Source organism: Strix uralensis, chromosome 10, assembly GCF_047716275.1.
Source record: "Strix uralensis isolate ZFMK-TIS-50842 chromosome 10, bStrUra1, whole genome shotgun sequence".
Taxonomy (NCBI): domain Eukaryota; kingdom Metazoa; phylum Chordata; class Aves; order Strigiformes; family Strigidae; genus Strix; species Strix uralensis.
Window position 1 is genome coordinate 21,516,856 of NC_133981.1, and position 21,484 is coordinate 21,538,339.

A 21,484-nucleotide genomic window follows, 5' to 3' on the forward strand; every position below is an offset into this window, starting at 1 on the left:
AATACCTCCCTGCAGGCTAGTTGCATGAAACTTGCTTCACCAAGTGAAAAGTGCTTTCTTATCTCAAAATGAAAGTACAAATTATTTTATTATGTCTATTTATTAAAATGTTTGGCTCCAGAATTTAAAGAATTATTTTATATCTTCTTAATCATTGTTTGGCAGAATTGAACATGTCTGTTAAAACAGTAATTTGGCTCCAGCTAAATATAATTCATCAATGGCATTTGTTATCTTTAGATTAAACTGATTGCCAGAAGGCATCCCAGTAAAGCTGATACTACAGTTCAGTCACAGTTTAGGAGAGCTTTAAGTATGAACTTAAGTCTTTGGCAAATCCTTTCCATTGATGTTTAATCAGAGAGCTGGGCTGAAATGGGTTTACTGTGACACATAATTTTAAGTAGTAGAAATCTTCCAAAAGAACGTAATGAGCTGATCTCATTCCCTTTGAAGTCTGTGCAAGTTTTGTTGATGTTTTGATGACGCAGGACCAGAACTTTCCATGTAAATTCTAGGAGTGATGTCTAGTAGTGTATAGTAGTGATGACACTGCTTTCATCATTATTTTCCTTAAAAATCAATACTATTAATCTCTGTAAGACTTGTGTGGTATTATGTAGTCTGTATTACACAGACCCTGCTATTTTTTAGAGGGAAGTTTTATCTTGCTAATTATTTTATATATATGTATGTATCCATACACATATACATTTTTTGCAGGTATTATTGACAGCACACAGGTGGAGCAGAGGCAGGTTGTAGCTGTGACTGGTGATGGAACCAACGATGGACCAGCACTTAAAAAAGCTGATGTTGGCTTTGCAATGGTATAGTCTTGAGCATATTTATTGACATTTGTGCCATTATAAATTTGCTGTAAGAGATTTTTCATTCATTCGATGTTGAGGAAGTTACTTAGTTATTACTTGTCAGTGAAGCAATACATGGGAGGAGGCGAGTTATGTTTCTTCAGAATCCTTTAATTTACTATGTTAGATTTGCTGGTATTGCTTGTTTTGATACTTTTTCAATATTTTGTCTAAGGTAGTTATTTGCTATATGCAGAATTCTGTGCCAGTACAGAAAAATGAACTCTGTTCTTCACAACAGTGGAGTACTATTTTGCTTGGGTAAAATACATCACTAATTGTAAAGATGTCTTCCCAACATACTCTGACTCTGAGGACCTTCATATACTAAACTATATATCAAGATATGTAATTCTAATTTTTGTTAGCAATTCTGTTCGTGTATATTAATAAAATACCATCAATGATAAAAATAACTCAGAAGAACAGTAATCATTAAGCTGATAATTTAAAACACTCAAAACTATCATCACATGGATTCCACTGCTCTCTATCAATTCCCTTTTCCGCGTCCTTATTCACTTTCACAAATAGGCCAAATTAGCTAACTTCCTAGCAAATATAAAATGCAGAATAGACTCAGCAGTCACTGTTACTATGCTGGGAAGTCTGAATAACTGTGAACTTTGAATGAGTATGAAGATTTGTATTCTAACTGTCTCTGTACTTTCTAGTAGGTCATTTTATTCACAATTAATTTTTCCAGGGTATTGCTGGAACAGATGTTGCAAAGGAAGCCTCAGATATCATCCTAACAGATGACAATTTCAGTAGCATTGTGAAGGCTGTAATGTGGGGGCGTAATGTCTATGATAGTATCTCCAAGTTCCTGCAGTTCCAGCTCACTGTTAACATAGTGGCTGTGATTGTGGCTTTCACTGGAGCATGCATTACCCAGGTAAGGTTAACTTCAGGTGTTGCTTAAAGTATGGGGCCAAATCCTACCAGCCTACATTTTCTTTTAGGTAATGGTGGCTTACATTTGATTCTTACCTCATACAACAGAAAGTATGCTTTCTGAAAGTCTTCTGAGTGTTATTTAGTCTCAAGCTGCTAAATGTTAAATAACTGTTGACATAAGGACGTGTACTAATCCATCTTCTCCTGGAAGCTTTTAGGAGCTGCTAATTTTTGTGCTGCCTCCATATAGCTCCCTGTTTTAGATTATATATTATTATCATGACTGAGCCTCTGATGAGAGGACAGAAAATGTCAGGGACTGGGAGAAGGAAGAAGTTATGTGACTTTGCCTTTTTGTCTCAGGATATTTCACTATTAAACACATTTTTTTTTGTGGGATTATGGAATGGGATTATTACTTTCAAGAGAGCAGTACTGACACACAGAAGCAATCCCAGCAGGGGAGCTTTTTGACTGATAAAATTATTTTGTTGCTTTCAGGCAATTCCTTTTAATTTCAGATGCAAATGACAAACCAATTAGATCACACATACAGTTGGACTTTGTTCGCTTTTTCTCCCTCTACATTAATCCCTGCTTGCAATCCTGGTCCACATGCAACATGTCTAGGCCTTTTACAAAAAGTGTATGTGAAAGCAAACCACATTTTTTTCTTCTTCAAATTATTACTTTTTGATTAATAAAATTGTTTTATTTTCCCTAGAAAGAAAACAGAACATACGTAGTACAGTATGAGGTTTTGTCCTTCTTTAGAAAATGGCAAACCATGCGATTTTTAGTGCTGTCACTCCCTAAAATAATGTATATTCCAGATGCTGCGGACAGGTGCATCCTTCGACTGAGACACGCTATGGGAAAGCTGATGCTTTCCTCTGTTGTGCATCACACAGATGCACATCCCTGTTTCAGCAGGTAGATTTCACCTCATGCACACCTGAGAAAAACAATGAATAAGTCATTAGCTCTGCTCCAGGGTAATCTTACATTGTAATCATGGAATTGATACTTGAAACCAGAAACCCAGGTACCTTTATAAAACCATGAGGTCGAACTTCTCCTAAGGCTTGACTGACATTTAGAGGCCTTTTTTGAGCTGCATGAGCAGTCTGCAAGCTCCCAGTTTCTGCTGGCACCATGCAACAGCTGGGTAGATACAATTGTCATCATTTAGCTTAGCTAAGTGAGCTACAGCTGGTGCTAGGGCTGAGATTCTCAGAGAAATCAGAAATGGCTGTTTTTGAAGCAAGTGGAAGTGATCTTAACAAATAAAAAAAAATAACTGTTTTATTCTGTACAAAGGAAGCACTGAAACTTCAATTCACTTGTTTTCTGAGAAGTAAAAATTGTGAGCTGCTAAGTGCTAGATCTCTACCCTACCCAGGTCTTGATGATGCCTTGCTGTCACAATTGAGCCTGTGCTATGGGACAAAATTACTGATCTTGTGAGAGAAGTTGGGTAACTTTTCCCTTGGGAAGTATTTCCAAGCATATTGAGAAAATGTTTATCTGTAAAATGATTGTTGCTGGTAACAGAACGTATGTGAATAAGGACTTGAAGTCTGGAAGGTCAGCCCTCCTGGATTTTTATCGGTGGTGCAAAACCACATAGAAAAAACTGCTAACAGCAATGTGGAACTGAGGCGAGTGCTTCCTTTTAAGACCCTGTTCTATAGACATTCAATCATTGCCTACTAACATTTATTTAAGGTGAATTTTGTTTGGTTAGTGTCCAGCATTTTTTCAGTTGCTTCAGGAAAGCATGAAGGAAAATATATTCTGTTTGTTAACTAAGAAATTTCTATTTTATTCTTTAGAGAGCTTGAACATTACCGAATCAGTGCAAAGACTATTTCAAATCAAGTCTAAGTGCACGTGTCATGCATAATCAGTGCAAGCAGATTTCCCTTTCTAATTCCAGAGCTTTCTTCATCCTTTGGATCATTCCATTGACTTCTAGAAAGATTTGGATCAGTGTACTTACATTGCCCCAGTGGTCTGTAGACCATCACTGAGCCCGTCAAGTCTATTATCCCTGTTTACAGGTTTTGATGTACACCTCCTAGAATTCCTGTATTTCTGTCCAGATGGATTCCTATGCAATTCCTTAATTTGGCAGTAAAAATGCAAATCCAAAGGAAGAGGTCTGAAAGGAGCTAAAATTGAATTTGTAGCCAAAAGGCAGCAGTTATTTCCATTGTATTTCTGTTTACACTCAGCGGCCTGACTGCTGATAATCTCAAGCAGCTCTCAGTTCTGTCTCATTCAAGAAGGATCTTGCTTTACGAGTCAACATTATTATGTTAGGCTTTGACTCAAAGACTTTAGCCAGTGAAAGGCATTATGTTTATTTGGCTCATAAGCTTTACTAAAAATTACACTTGAGAACATACTGTACCCTCTGGTTGCTATGAAAATAGCTCTAGCACAAAGTGCATGAATATACAAAAAAATCTTGCACACAACAAGCTAGGTGCACATACATAGATCTAAGTCTGCAAAACTGTACACAGGTCTCAAATTACTATTTTGACTGAAACATTTAAGTTCTTAACAAATAAGTGAAGCTAAAATCTATAGTTTCCAAAAGGCAACACAGCTTTCTGTGACCTTCAAAATTAATATAAAGAAGGTCCACACTGGACTCAATTTTACTTTGCTTTTAGGTAGTCAGTTTGACTTTCTTTGACACACAGAATATAATTTTAGTCCACAATTAATATTCAGGTTAATGAATATTACATGGGCTATCTTTTTGGTGATATTTCATCAAACCTAGAATGAGAAAAACGCTATGTAGGTAGTAACATTTCTTTCATGCTTCTTAATGTCACCTCTCAAAAAAATGTTTGTCAATTCGGAACAAGCATACTGGGATGCTTTGAGTATGAAGTTTCTTTTACTCTTAACTACTCTTCTTGGTGTTTCTATTATTTGTGCTTAAAGGAAGTACAAAGATAATAAAATACTTGTTTTGACTCTTTTTTTTTTTAACACTTAGCTTGTGCTTTGCAAGTAAATAGACTTCATTTTATTCAGACTTGATCCTGCAATTGCATTGGTGTACATGTAGATATGTGTATGTGATCATATCACTGCAGGACTCCTAGTGAAACCACAGCAACTCTGTATTAATGAAAGGGTCCAACTGTGTGAGTACTATTATGAGTGAAACTAGACCTGCAAGGAGCACCCAGAGAATGCATTGCCAAGTAGGAGCTGATTTGTTTGGTCCAGAGCACCTTAGGAGTGCCATGGATAGCCTTAAGAAAAGTACTAGGTAGAACCTGTGACCATTAGTGGTCATTTTAAGAATCTGCTGCTTTTTATTCTCAAATACATAAATAAAATCAATGTCCTTGCCAGTTCTACTTTAGGGAACTACTGTTTAGCTTAATTCTGTTAATTTTAAGCAAATATTATTTTATTATTTATCTACCCAGTGCCTGCTTCAGCAAGATTCCGCTGTTAGAGGGAATATCTACCATATCTATTCTATTTTGTCCTGGTTTGCTGTTTCAATCGATGTTTAACTACATGTACAAAGTGTATGTGACCCTACGTGCTACTCCGATGTCACATAAGGTTTATAAAGGAGTAGCAGTGGGCTGTTAAAGAAGTTATTATGCAGACTAAACAGGACCAGTGCAAATGGTCATTTGCTATGCTCCATCATGGGTCCCAGCACAAAGTCATGTTAAGATGACAGAAATCATAGTCTAAGCAGCATAGGAATTACAGATACAGTGTCACCTGTTGGCAAGCTTAGCACAGCTGCTGCCAAAACTAAGCTCCCCCTCACAGGGATCTAACTCACATTGGGCCCTGTTGTAGTATACAGCAGCTCAGTGTATAAGCAGAGAGTTCTCAATTTTCAACTAATGATGAACTTCTGTGTTGTGATTCTATAATTACGTAAAGCACTCTGAGATCTAGGTCATACAAGAAAACCAAGGTTGAAGATTAAAAGCTGAATCAGGATCACTCAATCTGTGGCTGCATAGGTGCTCTTAATTTTGTGTCCAGTGGGTAGATAACACCCACCAATGAGATCACAACTGCTAGTCCCATGTCAGTGCAGTTTGTGTGGCACAATGCAGCTGAGCTGTATTAATTCACCTTATCTTTCGGTTAATCTAATTCATTTACCTCTTGTTTCCTTCTCTCTGTGTTGCCCAATGCATACTTTTAAAATGATCAGGGTGTGGTTAGTTTGCATAAAATTATCCTTTCTGTTTAGTAACCATTACCTCAGGTTAAACCAATAATTTATTTTTCCAGTGGATTTATGAGATATAAACTCTTTACGTTCTGACTTCATTCCCTGAATAACATTTTTGCAGAGTCCTTGATTTGACTCAGTGAGGGTTCTTTGGAACTCTGCCTACAATTACTGTGAATTTAGTACTTCACATGAGTCATTGCTCCACATCTCTAGGTGTCATATAGACTTCTATACGTGCCTTACAAAGCCAGAACGTTTATCGTGTTTCCTGTCCCCAACATATAGGCAGTAACAAGAAAATACTAGGTCATTATGTTTGGAGCTGTTAAAAATAATCTGGGTATGTACAAAATAAAGATTTTAAAACGCAGTTGAGTCAAATGGAAACAGTTTTTTACTGGAACTATAAAGCTAGCATGTTTATCTCCGTGCCAAATTTTGTCTGTCTCTCCAACTGTTGAGGCGATGTAATTATTCAAAAAGGATGCATTAAAGAAAGAGAAGACAAAGACTGTGTTTTAACATTTTACATTCAAATTATTCTTCTCGTACTTTAAGAAAGACTTAATGTTTTAGCAGACATTAGGAACTGAAAACAGTGGCTCTATAGGACATTATGTTTAGAAAGTTAAATGTTAATTAAAATGCACTGTAGCAATGAACTACTGCATGAATCACATTGTTTTTACAGATCTTGTTCAAAAAATGAGGATGATCTATACTTACATGTATAAGGCAGTAATTTACATGGTTATAATGTTTTGCTGCAGCACTGTATTTGGCAAATCCTAAAATAATAGCACTGGCAAATTTGAAAAAGCTATAATAAAAAATCAAAGTATGTACTGTTTAGCTTTGTTTTGGGAAGGCTTAGAGACATGGAAATAGAATTGAGGATGCCACTTCCATACAATTAGTAGACAGTGTGATCTAGCAGCAGAAGTGAGGGCTGACATTTTTTTGCTTTAATGTATATAAAGTTAACCTACCAGAAATGCTCATTTTTATGAATCCATGCATGTGTTCTGTGACAAGTGAGAATAAAGATATAAGGGTGAAAATACCTTTTTATTCCCTTACAGCTTGTCACCTAAATCAAAAGTAACAAGCTCTAAAATTTGTGAGGCTCTGCATGTCACAAAAGATTTGTAGTTTATTTGCAGCCTTTGGCGATTTGTACTTTTAAGTGTTTCCAAGATGAAGTGTAACATCACTTGATTTAAGGAACATTTTCCTTTTACCTCTAGGCCAATGCTAACCTATTCCAAGGTCAAGTGGAAAGGAATTTGACAAATAAGTGGTGATTTTGGGTGGTTTGCAGTTTGAACAGCTTTCATCCCCCAAGTTTTCAGAAAGTGAATTAAGAATTGTTAGCTAGTCATTTAGTGGCTAAAATGCAGTGAAAAGAACATTGAATTTGCATCCCACTTGCATAAGTGACTAAAATCTGTAATGGAAGACTAAGCTCCTTAGCTGATACGTATTTTCCTCAGTTTCCACCAACTTATCAGAAATCAGATAGAGTTGCAGTGGAAATTTCATTCCACTGCCTGCCCAGACTAATGTGTATTTAATGTTTTGGCTTCAGCTTAGAATGAGCTTTCACACTTGACTGAACAGTGTAGCACTGCCAATAATAGATAATTATTAGGGGCACCATAGCCACCCAAGGTGATTGGCAGTGTGAAATGGTGAGAACATGTTGTTGCCAAAACTGATGACTGCCAATTACAGTTGTGATTTAGAGACTGAAATAATCTGATTTTTCACTATGCTAGGAATATGTCAGGCTCTGAGTATTTGACTCTATTTATTAAACGTAACAGACAAATTCAGTTTTATTGACGTAGAAGTCAGCACATGAAGCAGAAATTCAGCTATTGTAACATCTCAAAGTAGAGAGTGTTTCTCAAGGGAACTTACTAACTAGGCAGGTAAAAACACGACAAGGAAAATTCTTCAGTGGAAAACACGTTTTTCTTTTTCTCTATATACTGTGTCCAAGTCTAGGGTCTCTGAGCCCTAGCAACAAACAGTGCAAGTAGCCATTAGCATTGATAAAAATATGAGGTCTCAATTTGGAACAAAGTTTGTTCTGATTGCTTTTAGTTTTTTAGCCACCTCTAAAGACAAAGACGTTTCCAGTTTCTGCAGCTGTGTATCAAATGAGTGAGCCGAACTCTCCTGATAAGACCAGTTAATGCAACCCATAACCAAGAGGTCAGGAATCTATTAATGCTCATCTTCCTCCCTTCCCTGATGTAGCCAACCTGTAAGACTTAGAAACAGTAGGTTGCTTTTCTCCATCCCTTTGAATAAGCCAAAACTGAGTATTTTTTATGAATAAAATGTATCAAAATTTGTGTAAAAGTAGAGGTGTTAAAAATATATTTTCAAGAGGAAATAATATTTTCTCTCAAGGGAGGGTTGGAATATAAACCAGATCCACAAGAGACCAAAACACTTACCCTTGTTCTCCATATGTCCTTGGGATACTGAATGGATATTGGCCCTCATTATTTCATATTATTTCGTAAAAAATGAACATTTAACCCTTTGAAGAAAAGGACAGAGTTCATAAGGTGTTTTTATTGGTTTTGATTTGGCTTATATGCTGTTCCATAAATTTCTTTGCTTCACTACAGCAGCACCATGGTAATGTAATGCATATAAATAGTGCTCTGATCTTCCAACTTTCACACTGTACATTAACTCCCTTCCATTATAAAATTCGTCATACTGATACCTTATTACTTTTGAGATTCTATTTTCCTAATAAAAGCTGTCTATTTGAAGCAGGAAGCAGACCTTACTAAGGCTGCCCGTATTGTATTCAGTATAAAGGTTGTTAGATACATAAAAAAAGAACCTACTTCATTTTCCTGATATGGCTTCTTCAAGCGATTGTATCTATCTATCATTACAGCTGCCCCAATGAATTACAAATCAAAACTTTATAATAGTCGTCTAGAGTTCTCCTGAGATCTGTGATAGTTTGCTTTATTTACTTTTGGGTTTTTTTAAGCATGATCTAAAGTCCTCCGTAATATGACCATAGACTCTTTCTTGAATTAAGTGAGGAAAGAGCTCCTTCTAGCGGTTGGCGATCTGCTTCAAAGAATAAATACTTCATCCTGACAAGTAGTAATGTTTTGGGTTTTTTTCTTTCCAGTTCCGTAGTTTCAAATATGCTATCCTGTTACCCACTAAAATCATAAAGACTTTCTTACTTTTGCACTTTGTATATAGTTTAATGAGTTTCAGAATATATTTTAAATTCAGGCATTATTTCATCACTGCTTTTTTAAAAGGTTTTATTTAAGTAAGCTGCGTTAAAATGTCTCAGTAATTGTTTCATAAATTTTTAATAATTTCAAGCTGTTTCTGAAAAAATAGATGGGAAGGTTGCAGTAAAAGGAAACATTACTTTTCAAATTCTTTCAGGATAATTTTCTTCCAGGAAAGAAACTCCCATTTGTATTATGTAGTTACCTAAATTAAGCTGAAAATTTCATACGATGCATGAAGTAACAGATAGTACTGTAAAATGTATTACAAAATGTTAATGTTATGCTTTATAAGAATTGTGCGATTGTAAATATTCCTGATTTAAATGACTGGAGAGAAATAATTTGTCTTTGTTCAGAACACAGTGCTTCCTGTGATTCTGGTCTTGCATAAGAAATACAGGAGAGGTCATAGTAGCTCAGAGCAGAGGTCCATGTATTTCTGTATCCTGTCTTCAGCCCTACTTGCAGTCACACAGGAAGAAATTAAATCACAGTAACTGACCTGACAACAAGTATTTTCCTAGCAAATATATAACTTCCTAATTTGTCTCCACAGGACTCTCCTCTAAAAGCTGTACAGATGTTGTGGGTCAATCTAATTATGGACACCTTTGCCTCTCTTGCTCTGGCCACCGAACCTCCAACAGAGGCTCTATTGCTAAGAAAGCCATATGGCAGGAACAAACCGCTTATATCCCGCACCATGATGAAGAACATTCTGGGCCACGCTGTTTATCAGCTTACTCTCATATTTACACTTCTTTTTGTCGGTAAGCAAGTTTTTTAGGCTTGTTGCTTAGTTTAGAAGCATCTAGGTCTTGTAGCCTGACAGGTTGAAGAGCTTTAAATGTAACCACGTAATGCACTTATATTGTCTGTCATAGTTAAACTGCTAGTAGGACGAAGCTCTTTAATGGGATCAGAAACAGGAGGGGAAGCAGAACAGATGCAATAGAGGGATTTACTCACCTTTCATATGTTATTTACATTGGAAAGGGCCTCAGCGAGCTTTTTTGCCTCCTAACAAAACGTAAGTTTGGGCTTTGGCAAAAGTTTATGTTAAAACTTAGAATAGAAGTTTACGTTTTAATCAAACTATCTAGCCTGCTTTGTCTATACTGAAATTTCATTTTGAGACTTGTCATCTTTAATAGGCACGTAACAAGAAATTTAAAAAACCCCAACTAAAATCAAGATCCATTTTACCAATATCTGGAGAAGCTCTAATCAGGAGCAAAATGTTTGCCATAGTCAAGAAATAATGCTGATCTTAACTAGTACAGTAACCAGTATTAAGTAATACAAATAACAATCTGTTTTGACATTTAATATCTAAAACAGATATTAAAAGGGAAAAAAATCTAATTTATTAGATTACTGGACTCTTCTTCAGGCCTTGCTAGCAACGGATGCTTTTTAAAAGTTGTATTTTGGAGAGGGGAGGGAAGGAGGAGGAATGTTTCATGCTGCAGGGAATAGTAGGGACTAATAATATTTTGTTGCCCCACAATAATAAGTGGACCTGCTCAAAGGACTGATAATCTTTCCAAGTGGGTGTTTTGTTATTGTCATTGTACCACTGCTGTTAAATTACATGTGTTGTCTTTCAGATTTTTTTCTTTATATGCAGACTTCCATATAAACTGTAAATGTAGATTTATGGGTTCTTAGGAGTTTTTTGAGCTCCGTTGTGGAAATCTTGCTCCACCTTATCAGCTGGCAGTTTATTTGGAATGCTCAAAAGAGGTGATGGTCTGTTTATAGGGGAGCTATTTAAACCAAAATAATTGCCAGGTTTTGAAGAGAGATGGTCTGTAATATTGCTAGGCTTACAGTGTATTTTGAGAATTTCTAGTGAGTCTAAGGAAATTGTAATTTCAGATTCTCTAAAACAGGTGTTAGAAGGTCTTGGTAATTCATGTGATATGAATCTTGGAATGAGAACTTCTGTGAACTTTATGGGGAGTTTTAATGGCTTTTTGATGAGTTTTATGGTTTAAAATACTTTATACTGAGCTCTGATGAAAAGAAAACCAGGCTTTTTCACCCTATTGTAATTACTTCTGTGCATCTCTGGAAAACCCATGCATACTTTGAAGGACACAGCCCGACCAATTTTCTGATAAGCCTAGGAAGTGCAGTCTTTCCTTTCTAAACTCCACGAGACTGGGCTTTGCAGTGAGATGATGTTCCAAACTCAGTTTTTCAATAAATAAATTGCAAATTAATGACAATTATTTATATTTTGTTCAACTAATACTTCCTTTTTTGTAGTAGATTTCTGTAGAGACTAGTACATCAAGTTTTGCTGTTTTTTCCATGATGGGGCAATAAGTGCATTGTGTTTGAACATACAGCAGTGCCTTTGAGATGTCAGGCACATCAGAAATCCAGAAGTCACTTGTCTAGTTCTGTCAAACTGTAGTATAAAAAAACCCTTAACCTCAGCAACTAGGCGTAATAAACTTAAAGTTGATGTGCTATAATGCCTTTTGGAACACGTTTGGAAGTAAAAACTCGTTATGGGTTTAACCGCTGCCATTCTGCAATAGCAGCATGTTCTGCTTTGCCAATTAAGCAATGCGATGCAATAATAGAGACTTAAGGACAGGTACTCTCACTGAGGAAAGTATAATTTATATGTTTGTGTTTGTGTGGTTATTGGATGAAAGCTAATAGATGTAATGTGTGTATATATATGTGTATGTATGTATATATAGAAGATAAAATGATGATACCTCTTTGCTTTCATTAATTTTTTCCTTTATTATTTATATGAAGTAAGGGGAATGTTTTCCCATACTTTGTTATCTCTCTGCAAATGTATAATCTTCTTGAGAATCTCTGCTCTCCCTCAGTCTAAGTTTTGTGGCCTCATATTGTGTTACTGATATATATATTTGCGATACTGTGATCTACTTTCTGTCAAAAGACTAAAAGCCAAATTCTTTCTTTGGAAACATGCTCATTATTCCCAGTGACTTGAACATGAACTGCTCAAATATCCCAAGGCAAAAAATGATGGAATTAACGACCTCAGGAGAAAACCTGAGGGAACCTTTCTTCTTTCTCCAGAAATTCTGAATATAATGCTAGTGGGATAACAAAAGTGTTCAAGTTGTAATTTGCTTTTTATTAACAAAATACTGGTTATGAAAGTGAGCATTGTGATAATCTTCTTTATCCTTATTTCATTCATTATTTACATTTTCACGTGATGCCCCATCCTTGCTTTAAGACAATGCCTCTTTCAATAACTGTATGTTATCTGTAAACTTTGCCTATCAGAAAGTGGATGAAAAATTGAACATGAGCTGGCAATGTGCACTGACAGCCCAGAAAGCCAAACGTATCCTGGGCTGTATAAACAGAAGTGTGGCCAATAGGTTGATGGAGGCGATTCTCCTCTTCTACTCCGCTTTTGTGAAACCCCACCTGGAGTACTGGACCCAGTTCTGGGGTCTCCAGTACAAAAAAGACATCGACCTGTTGCAGGTCCACAGGAGGAGGCACAAAACTGATCAGAGAGCTGGAACAGCTCTCCTGTGAACAAAGGCTGAGAGAGTTGGGGTTGTTCATCCTGGAGAAGTCTCTGGGGAGACCTTATTGCAGCATTTCAATATATAAAGAGGGCTTACAAGAAAGACAGAGGGAGACTTTTTACTAAGACCTGTAGCGACAGGACGAGGGGTAGCAGTTTTAAACTGAAAAGAGAGTAGGTTTGATTGAATGTAAGGAAGAAATTTTTCTACAGTGAGAGTGGTGAGACACTGGCACAGGTTGCCCAGAGCAGCTGTGGCTGCCCCCTCCCTGGAAGGGTTCAAGGCCAGGTTGGACGGGGCTTTGGGCAACCTGGTCCAGTGAAAGGTGTCCATGCCCATGGCAGGGGGGTGGGACTAGATGATCTTCAAAGGTCCTTTCCAACCCAAACTATTCTATGATTCTATAAGAAAAGAGGTCCCTCAGGTGCAGGTATCTTTTCAAAACTTACCTCATTTTTACAGTTACTCATCATGGGGTTTATTTTGCTTTTCTTATTGGTCGGATCTAAAAGTAATAGTCAAATTATCAAATTAAAAAGCAATGCCTGATGGTGTGCTTTCAAAGCAGACTAGCAGAGTGACCAAAACCAAATCTATTTAAAGCCAGGAATGTCTGTGGTTTTTATCATTAATATCCTTGAATGCTTGTCAAGAGTTGTGCCATACTGGATTAGCAAATGCGTAAAAACTGCTGAAGAGTGGTTGCTTCTAATTATTGTAGAAAAATGCAAATATACTGTCAGTGGTCTCAAGTGCTTGGTACATCATAAAGAATGGACTTCTTAGAATAATTAGTACTTGATTAGAGTAAAAGTACTACTGAAAACTATTTGCATAAGTATACTGAGTTATTAGATAAGAGTCACAATTTGAGAAGCTTCTTGCTCAGGAAGTTTAGATGTCTTTTGCTCTCTGGTGTTACAAATTCTGCCTGTGTTACAGTAAGTGCAGAAAAAAACCTGGTAAAGCAGAACACACGAGGCAACTAGCTAAAGCAAACAAGGGAAATATCAATTTGATTGATTTATTCTAGTGGAAACCTTTATTTTTGTCTTATACCTAGGTGAGAAAATGTTTAAGATTGACAGTGGGAGAAATGCACCACTTCACTCTCCTCCTTCAGAGCATTACACCATTATCTTCAACACCTTTGTCATGATGCAGCTTTTCAATGAAATCAACGCACGGAAAATCCATGGCGAAAGAAATGTCTTTGATGGCATCTTCAGAAATCCTATTTTTTGCACTATTGTACTGGGTACATTTACTATTCAGGTAATGGTTTTGGCAAGAATATGTAACTATTCATCAGAAATTTACCTTAAGGTTTTTTTTTTCTGTGTGTTTTTCTTTGAAATCTAAACACTGTAGGAGGCACACTCAATAGTAAACCACCTGGTTTCACGTATTTTCTCAATCACTACACTGTCGATCATGGAAAATGTTATGTAGCCATACTAATGCAGCATAGATTTTGATCATTATAACTAGGTCAAATCTTAAATTAATCTGAAGATATACAATAGTAACAGCCATCAAGATTTGTTGATATTGTAACTGGGGTTTTTTTAGAAGATGTTATTAAATAGTATCAAACAGTAGCAACAAAGCATTTTACATTAATTTAGTACTCCATGAATAGACAAATTTGCCTTCAAATAGCTAAAACTGATCTGTTCTGAGGCTAAATGCCATGGCCAAATGCTACTTGATGTTCTCGTTAATACTTCTAATTCGTAGAAATTCTTCACGTCCATCTTTTGAGTTTGCTGTCCCAGTTGTATGTGAACGTAATTACAGAAATACACGCTTTTTCCAAACAGCTGTAATTTTTCTTCTGTAAAAACTCTAATTTCTCCTTCTGCTCCTGTATCCATCCATTTGCTGGCATATATCCTGTACTTGATACCATTTGACATTACCTTTTAGAAGTCTACTGCAGCCCTCACGATTGCTTAGAGTTGAACTATTTCTATCTTGACATTATTGCAATGGCAACCTGGAAGCTATCAGTATTGGGACATTTCTCATGGAAGGAGTAAGGAGGAGGATAGAGCTATTTGAATCTGGGCTATAGTGGTTTGAAACAGGAAAGGGGAACCACTAAGTATGGGAGAAAGGACACCAGTGATTGGTAGTAGAACTTGATAGTGATGGTCTTTAACATCTAGTTCAAAAACATGGGTTTACTCCATGAACTAAAATGCCTTTAGGAGAAGCCTGACAAATTCATAATTATCTCTCTCTAATTTTTTTTTTTTTTTTTTTTAATCATGGGTCATGTTTGAGGATGTTTTCTTAGCTCTAGGCATTACTGTACTCAGTTGTCTGGCTGAAGGAAAAGTGTCATCTAGCTGCTAGCCATGTTTCTGAATCAGCTGCTGATTTTACTTACACTTCCCTGCTTTCCTAGTAGCTGAAATAGTTGAGGGCATAGTTCAAAACACTAGGTTTGCACTCTGACAGTGAATCTAAAAGGACGTTGAAGCAGAAGAGTACTTAGGCTGTGGCTCTTACTTGCTTTTAAGTCTCTTTTTAAAATCAGGTCATTTTGGGGGAGACAACAGAAGGTTAATCTTTCTATTAATTTTCTTCTTTGTTTATTACAGTGTGGGAATACAGCTTTGCATAACGTTGCTTGCTGAAGGAATGTCAGAAGAGTATTTATTATTTTGGCTGTGTGTTTTAATAGCTGGATGTGTGCGCCAAGCATTTTATTCTAAAGAGAAAATGATTGTCTCCAGGACCTTAGATTATGTAGATGGATATAGGAGATTACAGAAGTGTTTTTATTTCATATTGAAAACTTTCTTAGTTCCATATGTATTTACTACACTTTCTGTGAAGTACAGACTAATTGGCTTTCATATTTCGTCTTTGAGTGCAATAGTTCCATTAACTATTACTTAGTTTAGTTTAGCCCTTCTCCTAAACCCCTCCAAAAAGAAAAAAAACCAGCATCAGTGGCCAAATTTAGTAAAGTAAAAAATATGGAGACTATTACAATGCATCCTTGATAAGGATCAGAAAGTGCTTCTGAGAGAGCTGCAACAGTTTGAGAAATATAACGGTAGCTACCACTCCTGTCCTCAGGCAAGCAATAGCTTTCTTTTATTTTTTAATTCCTTTCTCGGCTTTCAGAATAAATAAACAGTGAGGGAAGATGGATTAAAATATGCCATACCTACCATTTAGAAATTTCTCAATGTGGAATTGTAATTTCACAATTTTTGTTTTGTCTCCTTTCTCCTTATTCTCTGCATTTTCCCACTTCCTAACCACAGCCTTCCATTCTCTGTCCCCTTCCTTCTTCCTGTGTATTTGCACTTTGCATGGAATTAGTTTGTGTTCATAGTTTGTGTTTTTTCACTCACACAGGAAAGCAACTGCTTTATGTGTTACTGTTATTTTGTATCTTAGACTGGACAAATTACTTTGAACTTCTGTTTTGCAGCCTTTGGCAGTTTAAATCTCTGGCTTGTCATTTCAGGTCCCTGGTTCTGCAGCACCACTACTAACAAAAAATATAATAATACCTCATTTTCAGTTAGCAAAACCTTCTCAATCTAGCCAGGTTTAGAAACTTGTTCAGATTCTGTGTCTGTTTGTAATCCTGCAAGGTGTGTGGTTTTCCCATCCTCTTTCTCCAAAAGGACTAGATTTTGGTATAGTCAGTGTATCCATGACAAAACATCTGTAAGTGTACAGTAAAATGTTAATTAGAGGGAAAAGTCTTTCGTGCAATGGGCAGTCCAAAATAAACTACATTAGGGTCACCATATCCCCAGCTGAGAATACTCAGAAGCTGGGAGAACAGTCCTGTTTCCTTTCTTCCTGGGCATTCATATACGACTGTTGTTAGATATGAAGCTAAGGAAGCCTTAGTCTGAACTGGTATGGCTTTTTCTGACCTTTAATTCAGGGTGCATAAGTCTATGTGGTTTGATTTTTAGTGACTGAGGTTCTGCATTTTTCACTGGATGAGTACCAAAAATGTACTTCTGGTAGCCTCACTTAGTGCCACCTAAGGGTGTCAAATGATGTATTTGGAATATAAGATAGGATTTTGATTTTGGGTACCCTTTAGATTCAGTCCACTACACAATAGATTGTTAATAATATGTTTGACTGTTCTATTAATAAAATATGTTGGAATCAAACAAGAAGAGCTGTACTATGTAGAAAGACAAAGTAAAATCTCAAGTAAAATATGACTGAAAGTTGTTGGGGTTTTTCTGCAGGGTTTGGGTTTTTTGGGGGGGTATTGGTTTTTTTGGGCTTTTTCCCCCAGAAAATATTTACCCCCTTTCTTCTCTGCTTTTCCTTGTAGATAGTAATTGTCCAGTTCGGAGGAAAACCATTTAGCTGTTCTCCCCTGCAGCTTGACCAGTGGATGTGGTGTGTATTTATTGGATTAGGAGAACTTGTGTGGGGTCAGGTAAGCATTCAGCAACATGCACATTTTATTCTTCTGTTTTTATAAACCAGTCAAAGACCTGGTATTGTTTATAATCCTACTGTACTGTTGTTTCCTTGTCTCTCACAATGTCATATTTAGCACACATTGAAATACAGGGTGCTCTCTAAGTACTTCAAGAATAGATATAGCAGTAAGGGTAATTAATCCCACTGTTCCTTTTGATTTTTGGTAATTTTCATACCTTTTCTTTCCCTAAGGAGGGTGTGCTATAACCAAGGTCATCTTCAGTTAGGCTTTTTCATGAAAGATGTTTGATTCATAACCTAGTTCTCTAGTCACAAAAATAGTATAGTAAGGGCAAATGCACTGCTAACCTTTCCTGCAGTAGAGTACCCAGTATAGCATGTGTATGTTCAGCCATGGCAAATTTCTGAAAGTGAAAAGAAGTTCCAGTTCTATGTCAACCCACTCATTCCCTTGCTGAAACTGCCATTCTGTCAGTCCATGGTAGCCTTGTTACTGGCACACAACTAAGTCCAGTGCGTTTAATATACACCTGCAGTGATCCTCCATCCACCTACTTCTCTATTTGAAGGATGGAAGAGGGATTTTTTCCTATAATGTTGCAGAAAAGTGCAATTTAATTCATGTGTCATTTTAAAATTCTGCTACAACCTGTCATCATTAGCTAATATTAAATTATATAGAGATGTAAAAATAAGTTACGTTACTATGTTAGCTTTCAAAACTGATTATTTGTTCTCTTATGGAAAAAATTAACTTTTGGACATTTGGGCCTCAGAATTTTTTGAAGAAGTAAGCTCAGAGTCATGACAGCTTTTAATACATATGTTGCTGAAAACCACCACTATTAGATTGTTCTACTGTAATTATTACCTGAAGATGGGATTTGATTTATGACCTTGCAGGAGGAAGACTTAAAATCAGTTTGATAATTCTTGGAAAGAAAAGTTTTGTTTTCAACTGTTTGGAAGATACCAGCTTTGGGAGGGGGGAAGAAAAGCAGGGAAAGGGAGAAAAATCTGAGCTATTTTATTAGATCATTCAGCTGTGAAGAATTTCCCACAGCCTTTGATCAATTTGGCTTCTGAATTTTGTTATATTTGGTTATTACATAACCATTGAAAACTAAGAATAATATCAGCATCTGTTTTCAATTTAAAGATGGGTGTAGTTGCCCAAGCCTTATTGCGGGAGCCTAGCCATTAAATCAAAACTGGTATTGGAATGCCTCAACAATTTTATCACTGAAAAGACTACAATTTTACATAGAGCAAATACAGAGGAAAAAAACCTTTTTCTTGTTGTAAGTAGTGACCAGAAAGGAAAAACACAAGCTAAAAAAATGCATTACTTACATGATTTACAGTCTGTGGCAAGTCCTCTCTTCATGGAGCTCTACAGTAAGAGAAACTTCTTTTCCTTTAGAAGCAGTGCTTCTCTTCCTTCTCAGCCTTTTCTCTTTTGCTATGACTAATTCTAGTTCAGCACAAACCAAATTTGTTATTCCTTTGTTTTATCAGTCTCCTGAACCTGCTGTTCTTGTGCACCACTAAAACCAATGAAGACTTTAAAATTTAGATCTTAAAGCTGACACTTTTAAAAGTGATTTAAGGTGTAATTTCTAGGAAGCCAATCTGAGATGCTTTGAGGGACAGTTTTCTAAAAGGTGCCCCTCATCACTTCTGAAAACCAAGTCTTTCTAAAATATTTCACATTGCATTTGCAGAATTATTGATCATTTTTAAAAACTGTGATAATTTTCCTGGGAATAATAGTTTCTTAATCTACATCCAGTCTATTGACTCTGCCATTACCTGAACTGGGCAGGTGTCTGCAGATACGGAAAACACAAACAAAAAGACATGTAAACACCCTAAGAAAAGAATTAGAGTAGAATCTATCAGCCTGGCTTGAGAGGTCATGAAGGAGAGGTATGTTCTGTCTCACAGAACCACTACCAAATACCGTTGTTTCTATGTGTACTGTCTTGCAAGTACTTCATCACCATCATTTTCATCAGATACCAAACAGTCTCATGTAGCTTCCTTCTGCACAGTGCTGGCATTATAGTGTTTTGAAAGCTGGGAAGCTGAAGGAGTTTCAGTAAGTATTTAAATGACTAGCACTTCCCTTTTCTTTTTTTCTCCTGTTCTCTCTTTGCTCGTGTCACACCAATTCATTAATTTTCCAAGATTACATCTTGTTTTTCAAACCCCAAAATGCATTTTAAAAAGGTTCTGTAGTAGTGTAGAAACTAATTTTTTTTTTGACATTTCTTTATCTGTGTTTAAAAATAAACAATAAAAGTGGAGTCGTGGATCATGTTCAAGGAGACACTCAGCAAACTCAACAGTTTATTTTCATCTTGAAAATATTTGGTGCCTTTCATGTGTCTTCTCTGTTATCCACTCCAGTTTTCCAAAACTGTAAGATACATCTTCACCAGATTTCCTGCAACTGTCTGATTCTATCTCCATCTTTCACACAACCGGGCTTCAGAGATGTGATTGCTCACTGCTGAAACAAAGACAAACCAAAAAGAAAATTGCAGCACTTTTTTGCTAAATGGGTCTAATAGTTAACTTCCTAGGAGATTTTTTTAAAGTGTTCAATATGTTCCAGGTAATGTCTTGTTTAAATAGCGACCTGCTCATATTTTTATTCAAGCTGATAAAAGAAATCAAACAAAGAGAAAATGATCACCCAAGAGCATAACACTGAAATGTGTTTAAAATAATTTTGTTATAACATTGTCTAACCACAGTATTTGCAAATTTTTAAGATTATTAGCCATCTCCTGTATTAATTACTTCCAAGGACCACTTTGGTGGACAAACAGAATACGAAGGGGGCTGAGTTAATCAGAATTTATTAGTAATAAGGACACAGAGTAAGAGACAGCCCTATAAGAAGTGCAACAGGGAGACGTTCAAACCCACACCTTTCAGAAACCTCATGAGATGCAACTAATTTTCACATCAACAGAAAACAATAATCAACGTGATTATTATCAGTCATTAGAAATACCCAAACTCTAATTGCAGAATCATCAATCTTGCTAAGTTTTCTTTAGATAATTACGGTCAAATACTTACATCTTCTTTTATTTGTTTGAGAAAGGACATTTTTCCCAGCCTTAAACTTGCTCTGTAGCTGTGTATCGTCAATGTGGTTTAACAAGCAAGTAATGCTAATTGTTTATGCAGCAAACTAAGTATTTTTGGATTAAAACAGAGTTGTATAAGTGTAAAGCACTATTACGAATATACTGATCTTAGCTTTCCTGAAAGATTATAGATCTCATTAAAATATCAGTGTTCGTTTGTAATTAGCAGATTATTATACTATTGTTATTGAATGAAGCTTATGTTTTCAGTACATTTTTTTATAATTTTAGGTCATTGCAACCATCCCAACAAGTAGGCTAAAGTTTTTAAAGGAGGCAGGGCGGCTCACTGAGAAGGAGGAGGTCCCTGAAGAAGAACTCAATGAAGATGTTGAAGAAATTGATCATGCAGAGAGAGAACTTCGACGTGGACAAATTCTCTGGTTCAGAGGGCTCAACAGAATCCAAACCCAGGTATGCTAAAAGTAAATGCCCACATGGTCTAGAACAAAAATGCTTAATCTTTGATCAAGTCAAGGTAATGTTATAAGGAAAACCACAGAGTGTTTGTGTGTGTGAACGACAGTACTTGTTAATTGCTTTACTGTTTTCAAGGAGGAACGCATGAAAAAGTAAAATAGGTGAACTGAACAAAGTGGGGTGTGTGTGTTAGCAGAAGACATAAAGTGAAAAGACTATAAAATGATAATATGCAAAAATAGGAGTCTTTTTTTTTGAGGCTACTGTAAATGGACATTCTTTTTCTACTTCAGTGCTGACAACTCATAAAAAAAAAAATGTAAAATGCTAGCTGTGACAATGGCTAGCAAAATGTTATGAAGGCTTTCTGAAACGTATTGTTTTATTTTGACAGAAATACATTGTTGCTGCCGCTTCTGCAATAACAGAATAATTTAAATTGTTGAGTCTAATGTATAAAATACCATTTAATTAAAAAAAAATATTTTCTGTTCTGGCACTACCATATATATATATATATAAAATGATTAAAAGAAATTGATTTTCTTTTCTATTAGGTAATAAAAAATGTGGTTCTAGATTTATTTTTAGTAATAAGGGCCTAAGC

The 21,484-nt window shown here is 36.1% G+C and overlaps 1 protein-coding gene across 8 annotated transcripts in view; it reads left to right on the forward strand.

The window, feature by feature from the left end:
• Window positions 1-21,484, forward strand: part of ATP2B2 (ATPase plasma membrane Ca2+ transporting 2) — a 432,424-nt gene that overhangs the window by 391,030 nt on the left and 19,910 nt on the right. For all 8 annotated transcript variants that reach the window (XM_074879694.1, XM_074879691.1, XM_074879693.1 and 5 more), the window contains 6 exons: window positions 724-830; window positions 1,579-1,770; window positions 9,862-10,075; window positions 13,911-14,122; window positions 17,178-17,285; window positions 20,689-20,871. In XM_074879694.1, coding sequence (XP_074735795.1) covers window positions 724-830; window positions 1,579-1,770; window positions 9,862-10,075; window positions 13,911-14,122; window positions 17,178-17,285; window positions 20,689-20,871 — 1,016 coding nt within the window. The remainder of the gene's footprint in view (window positions 1-723; window positions 831-1,578; window positions 1,771-9,861; window positions 10,076-13,910; window positions 14,123-17,177; window positions 17,286-20,688; window positions 20,872-21,484) is intronic.